Below are 18,427 nucleotides of genomic sequence, written 5' to 3' on the forward strand. Positions count from 1 at the left end.
CTAAATAATCTTGTTCAGGAGTGTGGGGTTTTTTTGTGTGTATATATTTTCTTGTTTTCCTTACTGCTTTTTATTTCTTAATTTATTTTTTTTTAACTATCAATACATTATAGTAGCCATAATCCAGAGTAGGTGGCTATAGAATTTTGTCACATAAGGGCATATATGTGTTGGCTTTTCCACGGATACTTCCTTTTTAAATTGCAGCAAAAAATATTAGGAGTTTTGGGGAAAACTGATTGGGGGTTAGCTTTTTTCCTTACCTCAGAGGAAGAGCAATATTAAGAAAACCAAGAGCTTCCTTCAGCTTGTTATGGAATGCAACTAAGTAGCTCTATATACAGCTGCTTTGTTTTGTTTTGTTTTGTTTTGTTGTTTGTTTGTTGTAGCATTGTATACTTGATATGAATTTTTTTGTTATATTCTTAAATATGACACTGATTTTCTTTTGATGGAGTACAGTACAGTTACTCTCTGAGATTTTTGTAAGAATGTTTTTTAAGAATTTGGGAATTGTATAGATTAATTTTTGTTATTTTATTCGCATTTAAATTAGATAATAGTGAATGCAAGCTAAGCTTCAGCTTGTATCACATGACAACTTCATAAATATTGCATCTTCTACTGAGCTGTGAGCTCACATTTCAATATTTGTCATGTGATCTGGAGAAATTCCTGTCTTAGAAAATACAATGTAATTGGGTCATTAAAGTCTGAAATATGTTCGGATTTCTTTAGTTGCTAATGAAATGTCTTCTTTTCAAAGCTGCTGAACAGGACAGATGACTTTTTAAACTAATTGTAATTCACTGAGGCACTCTCTGATCTATAAGAAAGTTCACCTCTGCACTGTTCCTGTCCAGCTATTGTCTCGAACAATTATCAGCAAGTTATTGTTCTGGTATGAGCCATGTCATGCTTGAAAGTGAGATGAAAAAAATTAATGAGGGTGCATGAATGCTGGTTGATGAAGGTTAAGTAGATACAGTTATGCTCCTCGCATTCTTTACTATGACTGTTGAGATTGAGGCAATGTACTCTAATGAGATGACACAAACAAATGTGCTGATTGACAGCTCTTGATTTAGCAATGAAAAATCTTGGCTGAAGCCATACTTTATTTCAGCCTACTATTCGAGTTGCTTGTGCACATAAGGACCTTGAATTCAACTTGTACTATGGAGCATTATTGTTTTTGATTTTATTTAAATATATAAGTGCATATCATTGCATTCATTAGGAACAGCGTATATAATTTTTAGTGATGATTGCAAGGGAATTATGCATCATTTAGTGGCTTTTATACTGAAGGGGTTTTATAATTTGGATTAAGGGTTGGACTTAATGATCCCAGAGGTTCTTTCCAACCCGGATGATTCTGGGTGATTCTGTGATTCTTCTTACTAGTGAAATAAGGGTTAATACCTTTTCTGCAAGTTAATTTCTGAAGCCACACAGGAAATTGTGTTGTAGATTTGTTAGCGCAGTAGCAATTATATGGAGAAATACTGAACACTTTCCCTACAAAATTATAATCAAAGACACAGAAGTAGATTTTTAAATTTTTTCAAGGGTATTTGTGTATCAGATTCAACAATGTGAAAGCAAAGTATGCCAGACAGTTGAAAAAAATTAATTTCTACTGAGAAGATGATGATAATTTTCTAAGCAAATTAAAAGTGTTAGATTTAACCTCTGGACTGCAGTAGGATTGGCACTGTGCTAGTATTAATGAAAAGTGGGATTAGGTGGTGCCTTTATAACAGATAAATCTAAGAGGAGGTGTGGAATACTAAAAAAAGATGCACTGGACTGTGAGGCTATTAGTAGTGCTTCTGAAGGATAAGTTATGGGAATAATTATTTATTAAATAACCTTAATGATGGATATTACATCCTAATGATAGGATGTTACAGTTAAGCTGGATGACTAGTAGAAGCAACTTAAATTTGGGAACAAAGCCAAATACTTAAGCGTGATTGGCAGATTTTACTGTTACTTTAATTCCATCAATTCTAGAAGAACTTGTTCTAATTAAGTGCGTTTCAGTTAATCTCAGCAAATTTATACAACATATATATATATGATCTGGAACATCAGAACCATAGGACTTTTTTATACCAATCTTCATCTGTATCTCACTTGTTTGTATTTGAGCAGAACTTTTGGCATATAACACAGAAATTACAATGTGTTCAATTCTTTGTTCATGTACTAAATGCCCACCCTATTTGCCTAACTGGTATTTAACAGAATACTAGTTATTCTAAAGGCTCTGTGTCTGATGTTGGTGGGAAGTAGGGGGTTTGCAGTCCAGGAAGAAATAGACTTAATAGAAGAAACAACTAATATACATATATATCAGTTGTTAACAAAAAAAAAGGAAAAAGTAAGGGAAGAAGAGTAGACTTGATCCTGGATTTCACAGAAGTGTTTCCTGTAGGAAAAGATTGTTAATATATTTACAAGTCACGCTTTGTACTGTGACTTTCAGTTCTACTGTCCCAGACTCAAGACAGATTAAATCACAGATGCATAGAAGATGCTGGTGTCATCAGGTAAAGAGATTAAATGGATTTGATATCTTTAATTAAGAGAAAGCAAAGATCATGTTGTAGTGCTAAGATGTTTTCTTATTCTTGTAACAGAGCACTGGGAAGGGAAAAGAACTGCTTAAGCCAAGAGAAACAGATATAAACTACTCATGAATAAATTTAAACTGCAGATAGGATACAATCAGCTAGGTCAGAGAGGTTCACACAGAAATCTTGTGGATGCGTCTTTAAGAGAAAGAGCTCAGTATTTTGAATGCAAACTTAACAAAAATATGAAAAATGTATATGTTGTTATTTCATATAGCAGGGACCTCTTTGGGCTGAAAGTTCCTTTTTTATTATTATTATTATTTATTATTATTATATATTATATTATTATTTATTATTATACTTATTATTATATGACGCTATAGTCAGTATTACTTTTGCAAAAATTTACAAGTAAGGGATAGACTTGCTTTCCTTCATCTTCTTTCCTCAGTCCCCACACACCACATAAGCAGCAGGTTCAACAGTAGCATGTGAGAAAGAGGTTGGGCTGCAAAATGCAGAATGAGAAATAGCTTACCTTCCACATTTCCCAGCTTCCAGAGGTTGAAAGAATGAGTGAACAGTCTTGCTCTGAAGGTTCAAACCCAAGCACTTGAATCAAAAGTCCACTTCTACTTTCAGCATAATGCATATTGGAGAGTGAGAGATGCTACACTGCCTGTGGGTGTACTGGTTTCTGATGTCTTAAGTAGGCAGAAGTTACCCATCCAGATCTCCGGCATACTTCAGGTGCTTTGAGGTACTTCAGAGACAGTACTGGGATTGGTACTTGGTTAGCAACATGGATGATGGGATTGAGGTGGATTCTTAGCAAGTTTGCCGATGACACCAACCCTGTGTGGTGTGGCTGACATGCTAGAGGGATGATAGGGGGATGTCTTCCAGATGGAGCTTTTGCAAGGACAGGTAGTGATAGAACAAGAAGAAACTGTTTCAAGCTGTAGAGGGTAAATTCAGATTAGATACAAGAAAGAAATTCTTTAATGGCGGCATGGAAAAGGTTGCCCAGGGTGGCTGTGGTTGCCTCATCCCTGGAAATGATCAGGGCAAAGTTGGGTGGCTCTCTGAGCAACCTGATCTAGTGGAAGGTGTCCCTGCCAGTGCAGAGGGGGTTGGAACTAGGGGATCTTTAAGGTCCCTTCCAACCCAAACCATTCTACTCCACCTGATACCTGTGCAACCTGAAATTCCTCTCTGCTCATGACTTCCTCATTCAGCTTCATTCAGGATATGCCAGCTCCTCCCTAGTAATTTCAGTTTGGTTTTCTCCCCTCTTTCAGTTTGGAGTCCAATGTGTGGCTGTGCAACCTCCCCCCACCTTCTTGGTCCATTCTGTATTTGGTGTGGTCTCCTTAGGTCACACATGAACCTGATAAATTTTAGCTGTAGGCTAGCCTCTTCTATCTCCCACTCTACCTAGCTTTGTGTTGAAATATAGATATTTGTATTCTCTAGAGCTGGTGTCTGTATTTTACTGGGCCTAAATATTTCTGTTTTGTCTATGTGTTTGTAAATACAGTGTAGTTCAGGATACCTTGTAGTAAGTTAGTTTATATCTTGTCATTCTCAAATCTGTAATTAAGTTACCTTTTTAAATCATAACATATTCTACTGAATCACTTGTTAATCTTTAAATTGGTTAATGATTAAGTGCTACTAAAATTCAATCTTTTGATTAATAAATTTTGAATCATTGCTAAATTATAACCGTGTCTAAATATTTCATCAGTGACACCATCTACTGTTGTTTCTTCCTACAAATTAATGATCAGCTCTTTGTCAGCTTTTAGTACTGCCTGCTCCTTTTGGTGTGTGAGGCACTGACAGTGCAATGAGGTTTACAGTGATAGCTCAGTAATATTTTTGTCCCTCTTATGTCAGATCATCCATTCCTGCCCTTAAATTTCCTCCCCCCTCCTCATCTCTTTTGCTGCCATGTCCTTTTTTGTGCAGTCACTTGATGAATTAGATTGAAAGCCTGATCCAATGTTTCTGTGCTGGAAAGATCTTGAATTGTTTTAAGTTGAGGTCAGAGGTTAATACAAGAAGTAAAAATAACATCAGAACACATAAAGTACCCATTGAAAAATCTGTGTTCAGCAGAAGTATTTACAAAAGCAACATGTGTTCCACGATGAAATTATTTTTACATAATAATTGGTATAAATTGTCTTTTTTTGTGAGTACCTTGAAATATGGTTCATCTATTTTGAGAGCTGAGTGCTGGTGAGACTATACCACATTGATGAATTTGTGAAGTGAACTTGAAACCATAGTTTAAAGGAAGAAAATGAGATTTTAATAGAATAATTTTTTTTCTGAAGTATTTCCTCAACCCAGATGTAGATGGTAATTGCTATCTTACAATAACAAAAATTAAATCAGTTATAAAAAACATTTACTTTATTAAGATGTTAGTGTATGGGTCTGAGAGAAGCAACTTCTAAATGAAAATAAATGTTTAATTGAAAATATTTAACTTTTGTTTTAATCTAATGTGGTAGCCAATTTTGTGAATTTGTTTTGTGCCATATCTTAGTGACAGGTGAGTCTGGTGCTGCTAGATGGAGGGAGTCTAATTCTCTTTTTTGTTTGACAAGTGTTTACATGGCTGTGGAGTGAAGTGGGGCAGGAAACTGGCAGGACTGAAAACTAGCTTCAGGCAATCACTATAGAAATGAAAGTCTGTTGGTCAGTACAAAGTGTCAGGAAAAAGTGGAACAGCCTCTTTCAGATGCAAGGCCAGCTTCTGCTCAGCTGGCATCACAGGATGGTGCCCTGTGACCAGCTGAGCAGATCTGTCAGTTAATTGATGCTGAAGGGAAGAGTCCTGACTGATGTCTTCTGCCTTGCTCCTAGTTTGCCCCATTCTGGTCCTTGTTAGATTACTCCACAAGCTGATAAAGCTTACTGCTTTGGTTAAAAATTACCCGCTGTTTTTTGGTTCTCACTTGATGATTTTTCTGCTATTTTAGTGGAAGTTTTTTAAGCAGCCTTCTTATTGTGCTGGCTTGTCAGGAATAGTAAGAATATGCAGCCAAGAGAAAAGATGAGTGTTTGAGGGGAGAAATTGACTCCAATCTTCTACCAGCAGTGCTCTGCTATGTCTAAATACTAAGATTTGGAAGGGACTTTTAAAGGCCACCTAGTACAACTCTCTCCTGCAGTGATCAGGGACATTTTCAACTAGATCAGGTTGCTCAGAGCCCTGTCCAACCTGACCTTGAACTGTTCCAAGGATGGGACAACTACTGCTTCTCTAGGCAAGCTGTTCAAGTGCTTCACCACCCACAGTGTAAAAAAAAATAACAATATAGTACAAAAAGTGCAATACAAAAGTATGATTTCCTGCTTCTTATCTGTCTTCCACAGGGAGGGAAAAAAAAAAAAGTAAATAAAAGAAAAAGTGTGAGTAACAAGCTCTTGCTTACTTCGAAGTGCTGACGCTTAGAATTATTTCTTCCCAGCAGTGAAGTCACCTCCAATCTGTTCTTTGGAGGAAGCACTGCATTGGGAAGCACTGCATTTTGATCCAACAGGGTATAGATTTTCCTATGAGGAGTTTTGTGGAGGCACCATTGTAGTTAATGATTAAAACTGCTTTTTTAACTGACTCTTGCTCATTCTGTTGCCTTCTCCTACTTAATCTGACCCAAAGCTGTTGCTTGTCCAAGACTTGTGTGGTTCGTACTCTTTCAGATACTGGTCCAATAAAAGGAGAATTGAACAGCTGTCATTGCATTTCTGATAATAAGTGACATCATGGTGCTTCTTGAGTCCCTTAAGCTCACTTCTGGTGCAACTGCACTTGGGTCTTGCTTTTCTGCTTTTAATAGTTTGTATGCTATTGTAATGCCTTGTAAACCCAGGCAGCTAAGTCTAGATGATAGGAATATACCTTAAAATGAGGAGGTCTGAAACCCAAGGAATTACATATCTACTGGAACTAGACTCTACATAACTTTACCGCTGGGAACATCACTGTGTTTTGCTTTTCTCTATGCAGCAAACTCCATTGCAGCAGAAAGCTCATCTCAACCCTCCTTTTTTGCTTTTTGCCTCCAGGAAAATTAGTGAGGCTTTAAATCTTCCTAGGAGCTGAATCAGTCTTGGATAAAACTTGCAGTTCTGGTGTGGAGCCAAGCCAGTGTTCAGCTTGTAACTAAGAAAAAGATCCTTCTGATTTCTATAAGCTATATTTCTGAGAGTATTTTAGCTGCTTTTTCAGAAATAAGATTTCAGAGTTGGTTTTTTTTTTCCTTTGGAATTTTATCACCTGCTCCTAAAAGCCATAAGAGTTTAATGTCTTATGTTTATGAATGATCTAACATGTTTTAGAAACTATTAATTGCTATGATAATAGGTTTTCAAAAGAAAATTAGATTGGTATTGCCACTGTAAAAAACTTAGTGACTTAGTTTAGCAACTTGGCTAATTTTGCAAAACTGGTGTTCTTTGTCTGTAAACTGTTGTGCTTATAAGTGAGGAGGAGAAGAGTGGAAGCACAAAACCAAGTCCATTTGGTTTATCACTTGTATTAGTTACTCTTACTTGATTGGATGAGTTATGCTTGTTATTGCTCTCTTTCTGCAAAACAGAACTTTATATGAGCATCTTAATTACCTGTTTGGTGGTTTTTTTTTATCTTGGTCTACCAATTCATGCCATGATTGTAGAGTATTCCAGTGGCCAGGATTAATGTGCTGGCAACTGTGAAGATTCTATTCTGACGTACTTATTTTTATGCATGTAATGTAATGTATGTACAGGAAACTCAGGACTGAATTAAGTAATATAAAAAAGTAGTAGATTATTTAACTATTTGAAAAGATGTTCCAATCTATTTTTTTAAAAATGAAAGAGCTATAGGAAAGTATCAGTATATTACACTTAAAATTACTCTCCAATCCCTCCATGGGCACCCTTGTTGTGGGGGAGGAACTTGCATGTCCCTGTGAGGTTGTGAGCTATGCTGGCAGTGGCATATACCTCCTGTAGGGTCTCCCATGCCAGACAGGTCACAACTGAAGGGTCAGACAAAAGTGTGTCCGTGGGCAGGATGGGCTCAGTAGCCTTCAGGCAACCTCCTAGGAGAAGGACAACTCTAACTCCAAACCTGGGTAGATGGAGCTCGTTTATGGCTGTAAGGCCATCCATCTAAGAGAAGGATACTATAACGAAACCTATTTCTTGGGGACTTCTCTGTCACTGTCCAAGCTTGCTAGGCCACAGCAGATGAACCTTAGGAGTAAAGGGTGTGGCCAGTTCTGTGCACACTGAGCCTCACCTAAAGAAGCCACAGCACGGGCTCGAAGGCTGAACCCACACCTGTAAATCCCTGCAGCGACAGGGGAGGGACCAAATGGGAGGTGAAAGGAGCACTGAAAGCCCCAGACCCAACCCTGCATGCAGGCAGCTCAGGAGTTTGGCTGCTCGAGACTGACCCAGGAGATGACAGTCTTGTTTGGCAGCATCCTGAGTGACCAAGCAGCCTTTTCCAAGGAGAGCACTGCTTGCTCCACACGGAGAGGGGCCTAGAAAAGGTGACCTAACCACAGCACATCTCCACCCCCACCAGGTTGGCTGCCCATGGTCAGTGGGCATCTTCCTTGCATCAAGCGTGGGTAGAGCCTTTCTTAAATCTTTGTTTGCGAAGCCATGCCATGAGTGATTCTCTAACTCTTGTACTTATTATGTATGCTTCAGTTGTTTTCTCATGCAGATTACAATTATACAAGTTTAATAGCATTGGTATTTTGTGGTAAATTAAAATATTTTTTAAACAGGCTAGTTCATAGAGAAGCTTTATGTGAAAATATCTATAAAGTCAGTCATTGGATGTGTTTAATAGCAGATTATGTAGACATAGTCTTCTGAATTACTTTGCAATAGCCTGTCAGAAATAAAATGCCTGATTACATTTACACCTTTGCTGTTATCAATAATTCTAGTTCTTTTGTACCCTTGAGAAATTATTTGTGGCAAAATCCTTTATTTTGAATCATTTATCATGATGTATGTGTGAATTGAACGAATTTAACAGCAGCCTTGTCAGTATAGGAATAAGAGTGCCTATGTGGATGACTGAACACATATTTGGGTGAAGTAAGAAGTGACAATCTCTTAGAAACTGTTCAGAAAACAAATGTAAAATCTTGAGAAATACTCACCAATGCAGCAACTACCATTCCAAACTTATGAGTTACTGATGAATAGAAATTTTAAAAAAAGGACAGAGGCCTGGATGGAGAGAAAGTTGCAATACATGAGCACCTTTGCATTGTTATTTTCCACCTATCTGTTGCAGTAGACACAAAAAAGGGTAGCAAGTGCCCGTGCTATCTATAAGTTTGCAGTTCCAGCTTGATCTAAAGTAATGGAAATATTGTCAGCTTCAAAGCTGACAGGTAAAACTGTGAAACGTTATTTATATTGCTACTGTAATTAATAGCTTCATCATGATTTTTCAAGTTTTAGATATATGCATATGTAAAATGGCATATGAAAGCTTTCTCATAGTACTTGAAATACAGTCTATACCCCATTAGGTTACTATAAGTGATGAACAGGTTAATAAATGTGTTGATCCAAACTTCAAGTTGGTTGCTCCAATTGGAGAACAATTATCAGCTTCTTGGCTTCTCAGCCTTCAAGTGTTCTACTGTAGGCTGTGCCCAGTATTCTTGGTTTTAATTTAATTTAATTTAATAAAATAAGCAGATAGGTTTCTCCAATGATATTGCAGAATGCTTTCAATCTAGTTAATAATTATTTTGCTATTTTGAAGCAGATTCTCACAAGTAACTGTTCTATTAACCCTGCAACTCACCCATGTAGTGTCACAGTCTGGGAAACAGCCTCATCAGTTTCCTTTTTTGGAGACCAGTCTTTTTGTTGCATATCGTTGTGGGACAGTTGTGGAGCGGTTGAAACAGTTCAGATCTTCAAAAGCCATAAATCCTTGTCAGCACTTTGATTTCAATACTGGTGAGGACACACCTGAAGTAGTACTGTGTCCAGTCCTGGGCTCCCCAGTAAGAGACATGGACTACTGGGGAAAGCTCAGCAAAGGGTCACGAAGACGATGAAGGGACAGGAGCGTCGCTCCAATGAGGTTATAAAGCTGTGAGTGTTGAACATAGAAAAGAGAAGACTTAGAGGAGATTTTCTCAATGTGTATAAACACATGAAGGGGGAGTGCAAAGAGGATGGAACCAAGCACTTTTCAGTGGTACCCAGTGGCAAGACCAGAGGTTCCTTCTGGATATCATGTGACACCTTGTGATGGTGACTGAAAGGTAACGCAGATTGCCCACAGAGGTTGTGGACTGTCCCTCCATCCCTGGAAATGTTAAAAAGTTTCCTGAACATAGTACTGGGCACCTTGTTCTAGGTGGTCCTGTTTAAGCGATAGTTGTTGAACCTGATCATCTCCAGAGATCCTTTCCAACCTCAGTCATTCTGTGATTTGTAGCAAATTGTTCTGTCTTTGCTTTGAATAGCTCAGAACTTGTGTAGCATTTGTTATTTAGCTGCAACTTCATCTTTCATTAAAGATCTATTCTTTTGGTGCCACAAAACTTTTTGAAGATAATGAATGCCGTTCTTTTAGTAATGTATCCTATTATATTGGGCATAAGCTATCATTTAATTCTAAGAGTTAGACTTCTAAACAGATGAGGCGGGCATCTGCTTTTATAATGAGACTCAGTATAGTTACATCCTTTGAGCCTGTGACCCCAGGCTTGTTCTTTTTTTGTTCAGTGAAGACAGTGCAAGATAGAGGACAGTTGCCTTAGCTGAGAGTAGGAAAGGTGCAAGGTCTTGTGTAATTTTCTGTATGCTTTGTTACTTACTGACAAAATAACTCAATTGAATGTTGTCTAGATTTTTATGCAATACAATTTTCAAGTTTCATCTGAACTAGGAATACAGACTTTTGAAAATGAATGTGCCAATTTACTTGTTCCTTTTGAAGCCTGTACTTCAGGGGTGTTTTGGTTTTATTCAGTAAGATGATATATTTTAGAAAATTCCTTTTCTGTAGTGCACAGATACTACTTTTCTTACACAAAAGTTGTAGGTAGTGGATTATATCATGACCTTTGGCAAAAAAAAGAGACTTGATAGCAATTCATGAATGTACAGATTATTTGAGTGGGATCTACCAAGAATGTTATTGTTTCAGAGATCTGTGGCGTAGCTATGTAGAATTCAATTCACAATTTTATTAAATGCTCTTCTGTACTGTACCAGTTGTGATGTTATATTTGTAAAACAATGCTATCACTACTCCTTTCAGGACTGTGATTTCAGTCAGATCATTGCCACAGGTGAAGGTTGTATGTGGTAGTTGAATTTGTATATGGACGTATGTTTGAAGGAGACAGTAAAAGCAATTTTTCCAATAGCTAAAACTCCTTTGAGTTATTTGTCTAGCTGTATACTTGCAACTGTATCTGTTAAATTTGAAGTCATGCTAGTAAGGATATGGGATTGTGGGATAAGAAGAACTGTGAAGGGTGTGAGTTGTGCCAGAGGAGGTTTTGGTTGGATATTAGGACAAACTTGTTTACTGAAACAGTGGTGAGGCATTGGAATGGGCTGCCCGGGAAGGTGGTGAAGTTGTCATCCCTGGAGGTGTTCAAGAAGCATTTAGATGTGCTGCTTCAGAACATGGTTTAGTGGTTGTGGTAGTTGAATTACGATTGGACTTGATGATATTGAAGGTCTTAATCACAAAATAGTCACTGTTGGAAAATACCTCTAAGATCACTGCATCCAATTGTCAACCTTCTCCCCTGCCCCCTGAATAAAAGATGTATGTATTGATATCTGTATCACCCATTGGATCATGTCCTGAAGTACCTCATCTTACATGTTTTTTAAAATATTTCCTGGGGTTGTGGTTCTACCACCTTCCTGGTCAGCCTGTTGACTCTATAATCCTATTAATTCTATGTCTTTGAAAGCGTTCTAGCACTTTGTTTCCCAGTCTGAGCAGTTGAAGCATCAGATGAAGTACTGCTCACTAAAAATTAACCAGTTCCGATACTTGGGGCCATAGATGTAGCATACAGACAGAACTTAAAGGATGTTTTGTTCATGATATGTAACATTCCTTTTTAATTATATTATACCTGAAATAAACATATGATTTTGAAGAAGTTAGTTGTTTAATATGGTGGTTCAACTTCTGAAGGCCTAAGAGCTGTCTGTACTTTTTGAAATACCCTGTTCTGATTCTTCTGTCATTATGATGACAATGTCTTACATGTATTTCCCTTGCGTCACCTCCTTTCTATAGCAGCTACCCATTCTCACTGGGCTGTTTTCCCATTTACCAGTGTAAGGAGATGTTTCCCATTTTCTGTCCTCTGTATATGTCCTTCCTGCTCCAGTATCCTCCCAAAATAAGATTCTAATTGTTTATTTTCTTTGATTTCTTCTTAGTCTAGATAATTACTTCACATGTTTGGATCTTCCTGTTATTTTTTCCCCTTCTAATAGGCTTTTCCCCTTTTTTTGTTGGAAATAGGTGATGGTTTTGTCTCTTTTTTAATTTTTATTTTTTCATTTTATTTTATTTTTAATTAATTCTTTTTTCTCCTATATAAGCTAGTAAGTAAATGGGGTAAAAAATTTTAGAGCTGGTAGGAGGTATCAGTTTTCATTGGAAAGTGCAATATTTCCAATAGGGAAGACAAGTAATATGTATCCTCTGCTTCTTATTGCTGCCAACTACATAAGGATGTGACTTGAATTCTCCTGAAGAAATACCACGTAAGTTTGCAGTAATTTAGTTTGTTGCATAATTGTATAAATCTGCATACAGACCCAGCAGTTCCTAGAGTAAATATGTTCTATGCTTCTACAGTTTTCTTTAGGGATGTAGGGCCTTAAGTATTGCTGTAACATTTTCTGTAATCCTCTGCTGGGTGTAAATTCCAGAGACAATTAGCCAGTTTATTTGCAGGCTTGTTTCTTGTCTTGGAAGTTAGGAGTTAAAAGAATGCATGTTTGCTGAATTTTTTGTATGTTTTTGTATCTGTGTATTATATCTATTACAAGACTAGTAATAGATATATTACAGCAGCATAAATGCTGCTTTATAATGCTGGAAAAAGAAAGTATATTTGTATTTCTTCTGTTTCAGTATCTATTAGTATCTATTTCAAGGCTGTCAGGGCAAGTATAAGTAAATTAATAAATCAATATAATTCACTTTTTTATTATGACTATTAAGGAAATGATTTTGTTTCCTCTAAAATGATGATTTGCAAAATTCCAGGGTTGCTGTAAAGCATTACTGTTTTTTGTTATGATTCAGATGAGTGTGGAAATAGCATGGAGACTACAGAGAATTTTAGGTCTTCTTGTGCAATTTGCAATTCTAGCATTGATAAGTCAGTCAATTTAAAATTATTTTTTAAGAATTGCTGTTTTGAGCATGTAGCTGATAAAAAATTGACAGTTTGTTTAAGTAACTGCAGGAGAAAACAGTTTTATCATCCTGAGATCAGTAGCTCCTTAGTTGCCCTCCTGGGTTCAGTAGAGACTCTTCTTAAAGCATAACCAGAAAAAATTCAAATTTTATCAGTAACCTCTTTTTTATCCATTAGATCAAATATCTGTTCAAATTCTGTTTCTTTCAATATGAGGTACTGAACTCTTACATCAGTAAGAGCACTGCTTTCACATGCATAGTAAGCAGATAGTGTAGTTTTTCCTCAGACAGGCTAATACTAACCTTTATGTTAAATGTGTTCTACAAGAAATCCAAGGTTAAGTGGGAAGGTGGGAAGCCAGACAAAAAAGTAGGACTGTAGCTGGCGAAGCAAGACAAAAGAGGATTGTAGCTTTGTAGCCCAATTTTTGGGACCCTGGTCCTTTTTTCAAGGACTGCTTTAAGTCATGGCTCAGTAATTTAATTTTTCAGAACACCAGGTTCTTTTCTGCACTGCATCATGTTTTCGAGAGGATGTGCTGCTTATATTGTAGAGTACTAAAAGTGAATTGGGAGATGATTCAAATTCATGTCTGCAACAGCTTGGAAGGGACTAGAACTCAGTTCCTTCAATCTCTCTGTGAATTTTTAGGTTGTTACCTCTTCAGTAGTATCCTAAACAATAAAGCTCAAAGACCTCATGAGATTCATTTTGTCTGTGTCTCAAACTTAGGCAAAATTTATTGTGCTTAGAAAAACATTTTTTTAGAATCACAGAATAGTTTGGGTTGGGATAGACATTTAAAGGTCATCTACTCCACACTCCCTGTCCGCAGTGATCTAAGATGTTTTCAACTAGATCAGGTTTCTCAGGGCCTGTTCAGTCTAACAGTAGTGTTCAAAGATCTCTCTTAAAATTTACAGAAGTTATTTCTACTTCGTGAAATCCTCAAGATGATTCATATTTGTCTTGTTTTAGTGGTCTTGGTAGACCAAAAACCAGAGAACAGGATTGCTCTGTTACCCTCTCCTCTCCCACCTCCACCCTCCCAAGAGAACATAAAAGGGTAATAAGAGAGAGAGACTTTAAGGTTGGAAATTAAAACTGGAGCAGGTTTACTGGTATGGGGACAGTGGCCAATGTGCCACACTCAAAAAGAAACAAAAGGACAACTAGATTGGATTTGTGTGCTCTTGGCCTTTTTTGTTTGCATAATAATTGGAATGGTTCCTACTAATACATTATCGAGGCTATGCTGTTATTTTGCTTGAAATTCTTATGACAATGTGTGAATAATAAGAAATAAATTCAGCTTACATAATGCATTTGGGAGATACTATTTGTATGAATTATTTTCTGAAAAGAAAGATTAAGGGAAAAATTCCATCAATGTTATTGTACATTTATGAAATCACTGTCTTGGTGGTTTTTTATAATAAGATGAGTACATCATATATGTAAAAAAACCATCTTTCTGGAGGAGATAAGGAAAATAGATTTATACTCATTTATGTTCTAAGCTCATGTTAATTTTTTAATGAGCCAGTGGTCTTTGATAATTTTGGTGTATATATTTAGGCAAAAGCAGTAACAAGAATATTTAAATTTTGGGTTAGTTCTTGATTAATCAATGTTGAGATGTTGAAGACATATCTTTTTTAAGATTTACTGTTGTTAAAATCCAATTCAGAATGTTTACCTGGCCAGGATGACTGAAATATGTTGCATTGTATTTTAAGTGTGACTTGCATGACCTCTTATGATTTTTATAATTAAAATGAGTATGCTTATTTAATTCCTATTATGGCTTGGCTTTGTGAACAAAGATTTAAGAAGGGCTCTCCCCATGCTTGCTGCAAGTGCGCTGATGGCTGATAAGGCCAAAGTGGGATAGGCAAGTGTGGTTCATATATATATATATATATATATATATATATATTTAAAAAAACACTGTGTTCTAGAAGGCTAACATGCTGACAAATTTGGCTGAAGAGCAAAAATTTTGAGAACACAATCAATAAATGCAAACCCTTTGTATGTCTTGGTCTGTATGTTCTGTAATATGTTATTTGAAAAATTACTACACTTGATAGCAAATATATTCTCTGAATTCATTAATGTTTTCTCTAAATATTAAGAGTTAACAGTGAGTATCTTTGTGTTTACTTTGGCAGTAAAAAAAGAAGATGTGGATTTGGAAGAAAAGAAATCCATTAAGAAACGAATCAGAGAATTAAAAGTTTTGGACCCAAAGATTGCACAGAATCTGTGTAAGTAGATTCTGGTTTTATGGCAGTGCAATGTTGCATAAATGGTCCATAAAAATGTCTTTCTTGTCTGACTGCCTTGTAACCACTTTTTGGTTTAAGTGTTTGAGAATATGTGCAGTAATTGGTGTTAACCCTCAAACCTGTTGATTGATACAGCTAGAACACATGAAAAACAGTTAAAGCTTATCACATATTTAAGACAAGTTAGTCTCCTCTATAGATTGAAGTACAAGGATACAGCTATATATCTAACTATCTATCTAGACTTTGAACACATGCATCCAGTAGTACTGCCTGCCCCGCCCCAGAAAAAAAGGCAGTAACATCTGCAAGTGTCTGTTCATCTCCCTCTACTTTATTGAAAGAAGGCAATACTTAATATTATACAATAATATGCAAATAGAGTTGATGAAGTTTTGGCAGAGAGGAGCTCTGTAAAGAATAAGTTCCTACACGGTGGCAGAGATGAATTAGGAAATGGCTGGATTATGGTTAATGACAGAACAATTTTTGTAATAGCATTTTGGTTTTTAACTGTTTATATGGTTTTGATTTCTCGTGTTCCTTTTTGAAGAATGTTCTGACAAGACCCTGGAAGAAAAAAGTGTAATTGTCACCTCAGCACAGAATACTATAATGGCAATGATTATTCTGCAGAACACACTTATCACTGACATATCTTTTGGGATGCTTCATGTTGTGCATAGCAAATGGGTGGAGAAGGCTGGAATTGTAGGGGAACAGTAAATGAAAAAACATTTAAAATTTTATTTTTTGTATAGTACTTTCCACAGTGTTTGCTTACCAGTAGATGCCATAGCCTTTTTAATGGGTGTTTTGTAAGTAGAAAAATTATTGTTTTGTTTTCTTCATTATGTATTGAATCTTTATTTTAGCAATTTTCCTTGGTTCTTTCCGAGTGCCTTATGAGGAAATTAAAACAATGATATTAGAAGTAGATGAAACACAGCTGTCAGAGTCCATGGTTCAGGTAAGGAAAATGCTGCTTTAATGCCTAATATTTCAGGGCAAGCTTCTCATTAACTAGAAACCTATAGCTATAAACCCTTTTAAACATAAAGATTTGGTTAACAAATGACTGCAAGAATCTTTTTTTTTTACTGTAATATGTAGGGTTCTTTATATTTGTAAGCAATTTTTTAAGAAAGCAGCTGAATTTATAAAATTTATTTTCTATATTCATATTTTCACACCTAAACTGAGGTTTTTCTTTGGTATATATTCAAACAGCATATGATATTCTCTTTCTTCTCTAGTTGCTAATTTTTTCTTTTGCTTCTACCTCTGTCTTACATGCAAGAATCTGTTATTCTGGTCAAAACCTGGATGGGAAATGTTTGAAGTTTTTTTGAATTTTTTTTCTTGGTGTTTCTTGTTGGGATATTTTTATTTTTCCCCCCTATCCTGTTAGAGCTGATGCAATCCAGGATCTTGCTTTAGGGCATCCACAGTGACAACTTTTCTTTGCTGGAGTTTATTTGGATTGCGTTTTCCCTTTCCATATTACTTTATTCCAAGCACAAAATCAGTATGATTAGGGTTGATATGTCAAAGAATTTCACAAAATCACTTAAAAAAATAATATATTAGGGAACAATGTAAAAAAATTATTTCTGAAGGAAACTTGGAGGTCACTTGATCCAAGCCCCTGCTTAAAGGCAGGTCAGCTCAGGGCCTTTTCCTATTAAATTTTTACTATCTCTGAAGCTGGAGACTCCGAAGCCTTTCTTGACACCTATCCTAGTATTGAACTGCCCTCATGTTGAAGAAAATTTTCTCATTTATCTAGCTGAAATTTTAATTATTTCAACTTGTGACCCTGGCCTTCCACTGTACACCTCCAAGAGGAACCTAATTACATCTTCTCTGTATTTTCCAATTGGAGAGGAACCTAGGTCACATTAACTTTACCTGAGGCCTGTTTTCTTACTGTTCCACAAACCCAGTTCTCTCAACCCCTCTTTGCTTATTGTGTGCATTGTTCCCCAGTCATCTTGATGGGCATCCCTACATTTGAGAAGGTACATCTTTAGATCAACATTGTTTGTCTTCTGTACAGAAGTACATACTGTGATAAACTTCAGATTTTTGCTGTTATGTCTCATAAATTTCAAATCATTATTATTATCATTATTATCAAATCATTATTATTATTATTATTATTATTATTATTATTACCATTCTACTAGTAGTGTATCTACAACATATGTGAAAGTGTGTTTAGGACATGGTGCCTACTGAAACATCCAAGGAAGATAAAGTTAGATTTTTAGAAATGTATGGTTTTTTGCAGGAATGTTGATTAGTTGAAGAAATAGCACAGGTAATAGAGTTATAAAATGAGTTGTAACATTAAGATATCTGAGATTCATATGTATGTCTTATAGTGCAACACACAGCAATTTATATTCAAAGGTCACAACAAGGGAAATTTATCTTTGTGCTTTGCTTGCAAAATAAATTTCCACCATATTGAAATGTCCAGATAAGGTCCTACCTGAGACACCTGTACAAGGTTCACAATGCTCCTTTTCTTCCCAAATGAAGTTTGGTCCTCATTTCTTGTCACTTGGTTTTCCAAGTTCCTCAGACTCTGTTGAGCTATTTGGACTTCATTTTCCTTTGAAAGGAGCTTGCCTACTGATTTGAAGAATGAGATGTTTCTCTTAAGAAATACAGGAAGGAACAAACATGAGCTGTCATTGCCAGTGACAGTATGTATAATCATTATATAATTCTCTTAATTTCATTCAGTGAAGCAGTTAGCATGGGCACTGAAGCACTTTAAGATTATTAGGTGAACAGAGAAGTTTACACTTCTTAAGCTGTTTGTTGATTGCAGTCTGTGCTTACATCACTTTTCTTTTTCAGGGTTTTCTTCATGCTTAAAAAAGATGCATGAAGTGGGTCTTTTATTCTATTTGGAATATTAGCCAAAATTCTCTAAAATAGCATGAAAAGCTGAGAGATTGACTATGTTATGTTGTTCTGTTCAGCTTGAACTGTCTCAGATAATCCATACTCTCCCCATGGTATTTGACCTTGACACTGTCTTTCAGTGGTGAAAATTTAAAATGCTAAC

General features: G+C 36.2%; 1 protein-coding gene across 1 annotated transcript in view; it reads left to right on the forward strand.

Moving 5' to 3' along the window:
• DIAPH3 (diaphanous related formin 3) overlaps positions 1-18,427 on the forward strand; it is a 211,428-nt gene that overhangs the window by 78,514 nt on the left and 114,487 nt on the right. The window contains exons 18-19 of the mRNA XM_030453061.1: positions 15,229-15,324; positions 16,221-16,315. Coding sequence (XP_030308921.1) covers positions 15,229-15,324; positions 16,221-16,315 — 191 coding nt within the window. The remainder of the gene's footprint in view (positions 1-15,228; positions 15,325-16,220; positions 16,316-18,427) is intronic.

This window comes from Calypte anna, chromosome 1, assembly GCF_003957555.1.
Source record: "Calypte anna isolate BGI_N300 chromosome 1, bCalAnn1_v1.p, whole genome shotgun sequence".
NCBI classification, from domain to species: domain Eukaryota; kingdom Metazoa; phylum Chordata; class Aves; order Apodiformes; family Trochilidae; genus Calypte; species Calypte anna.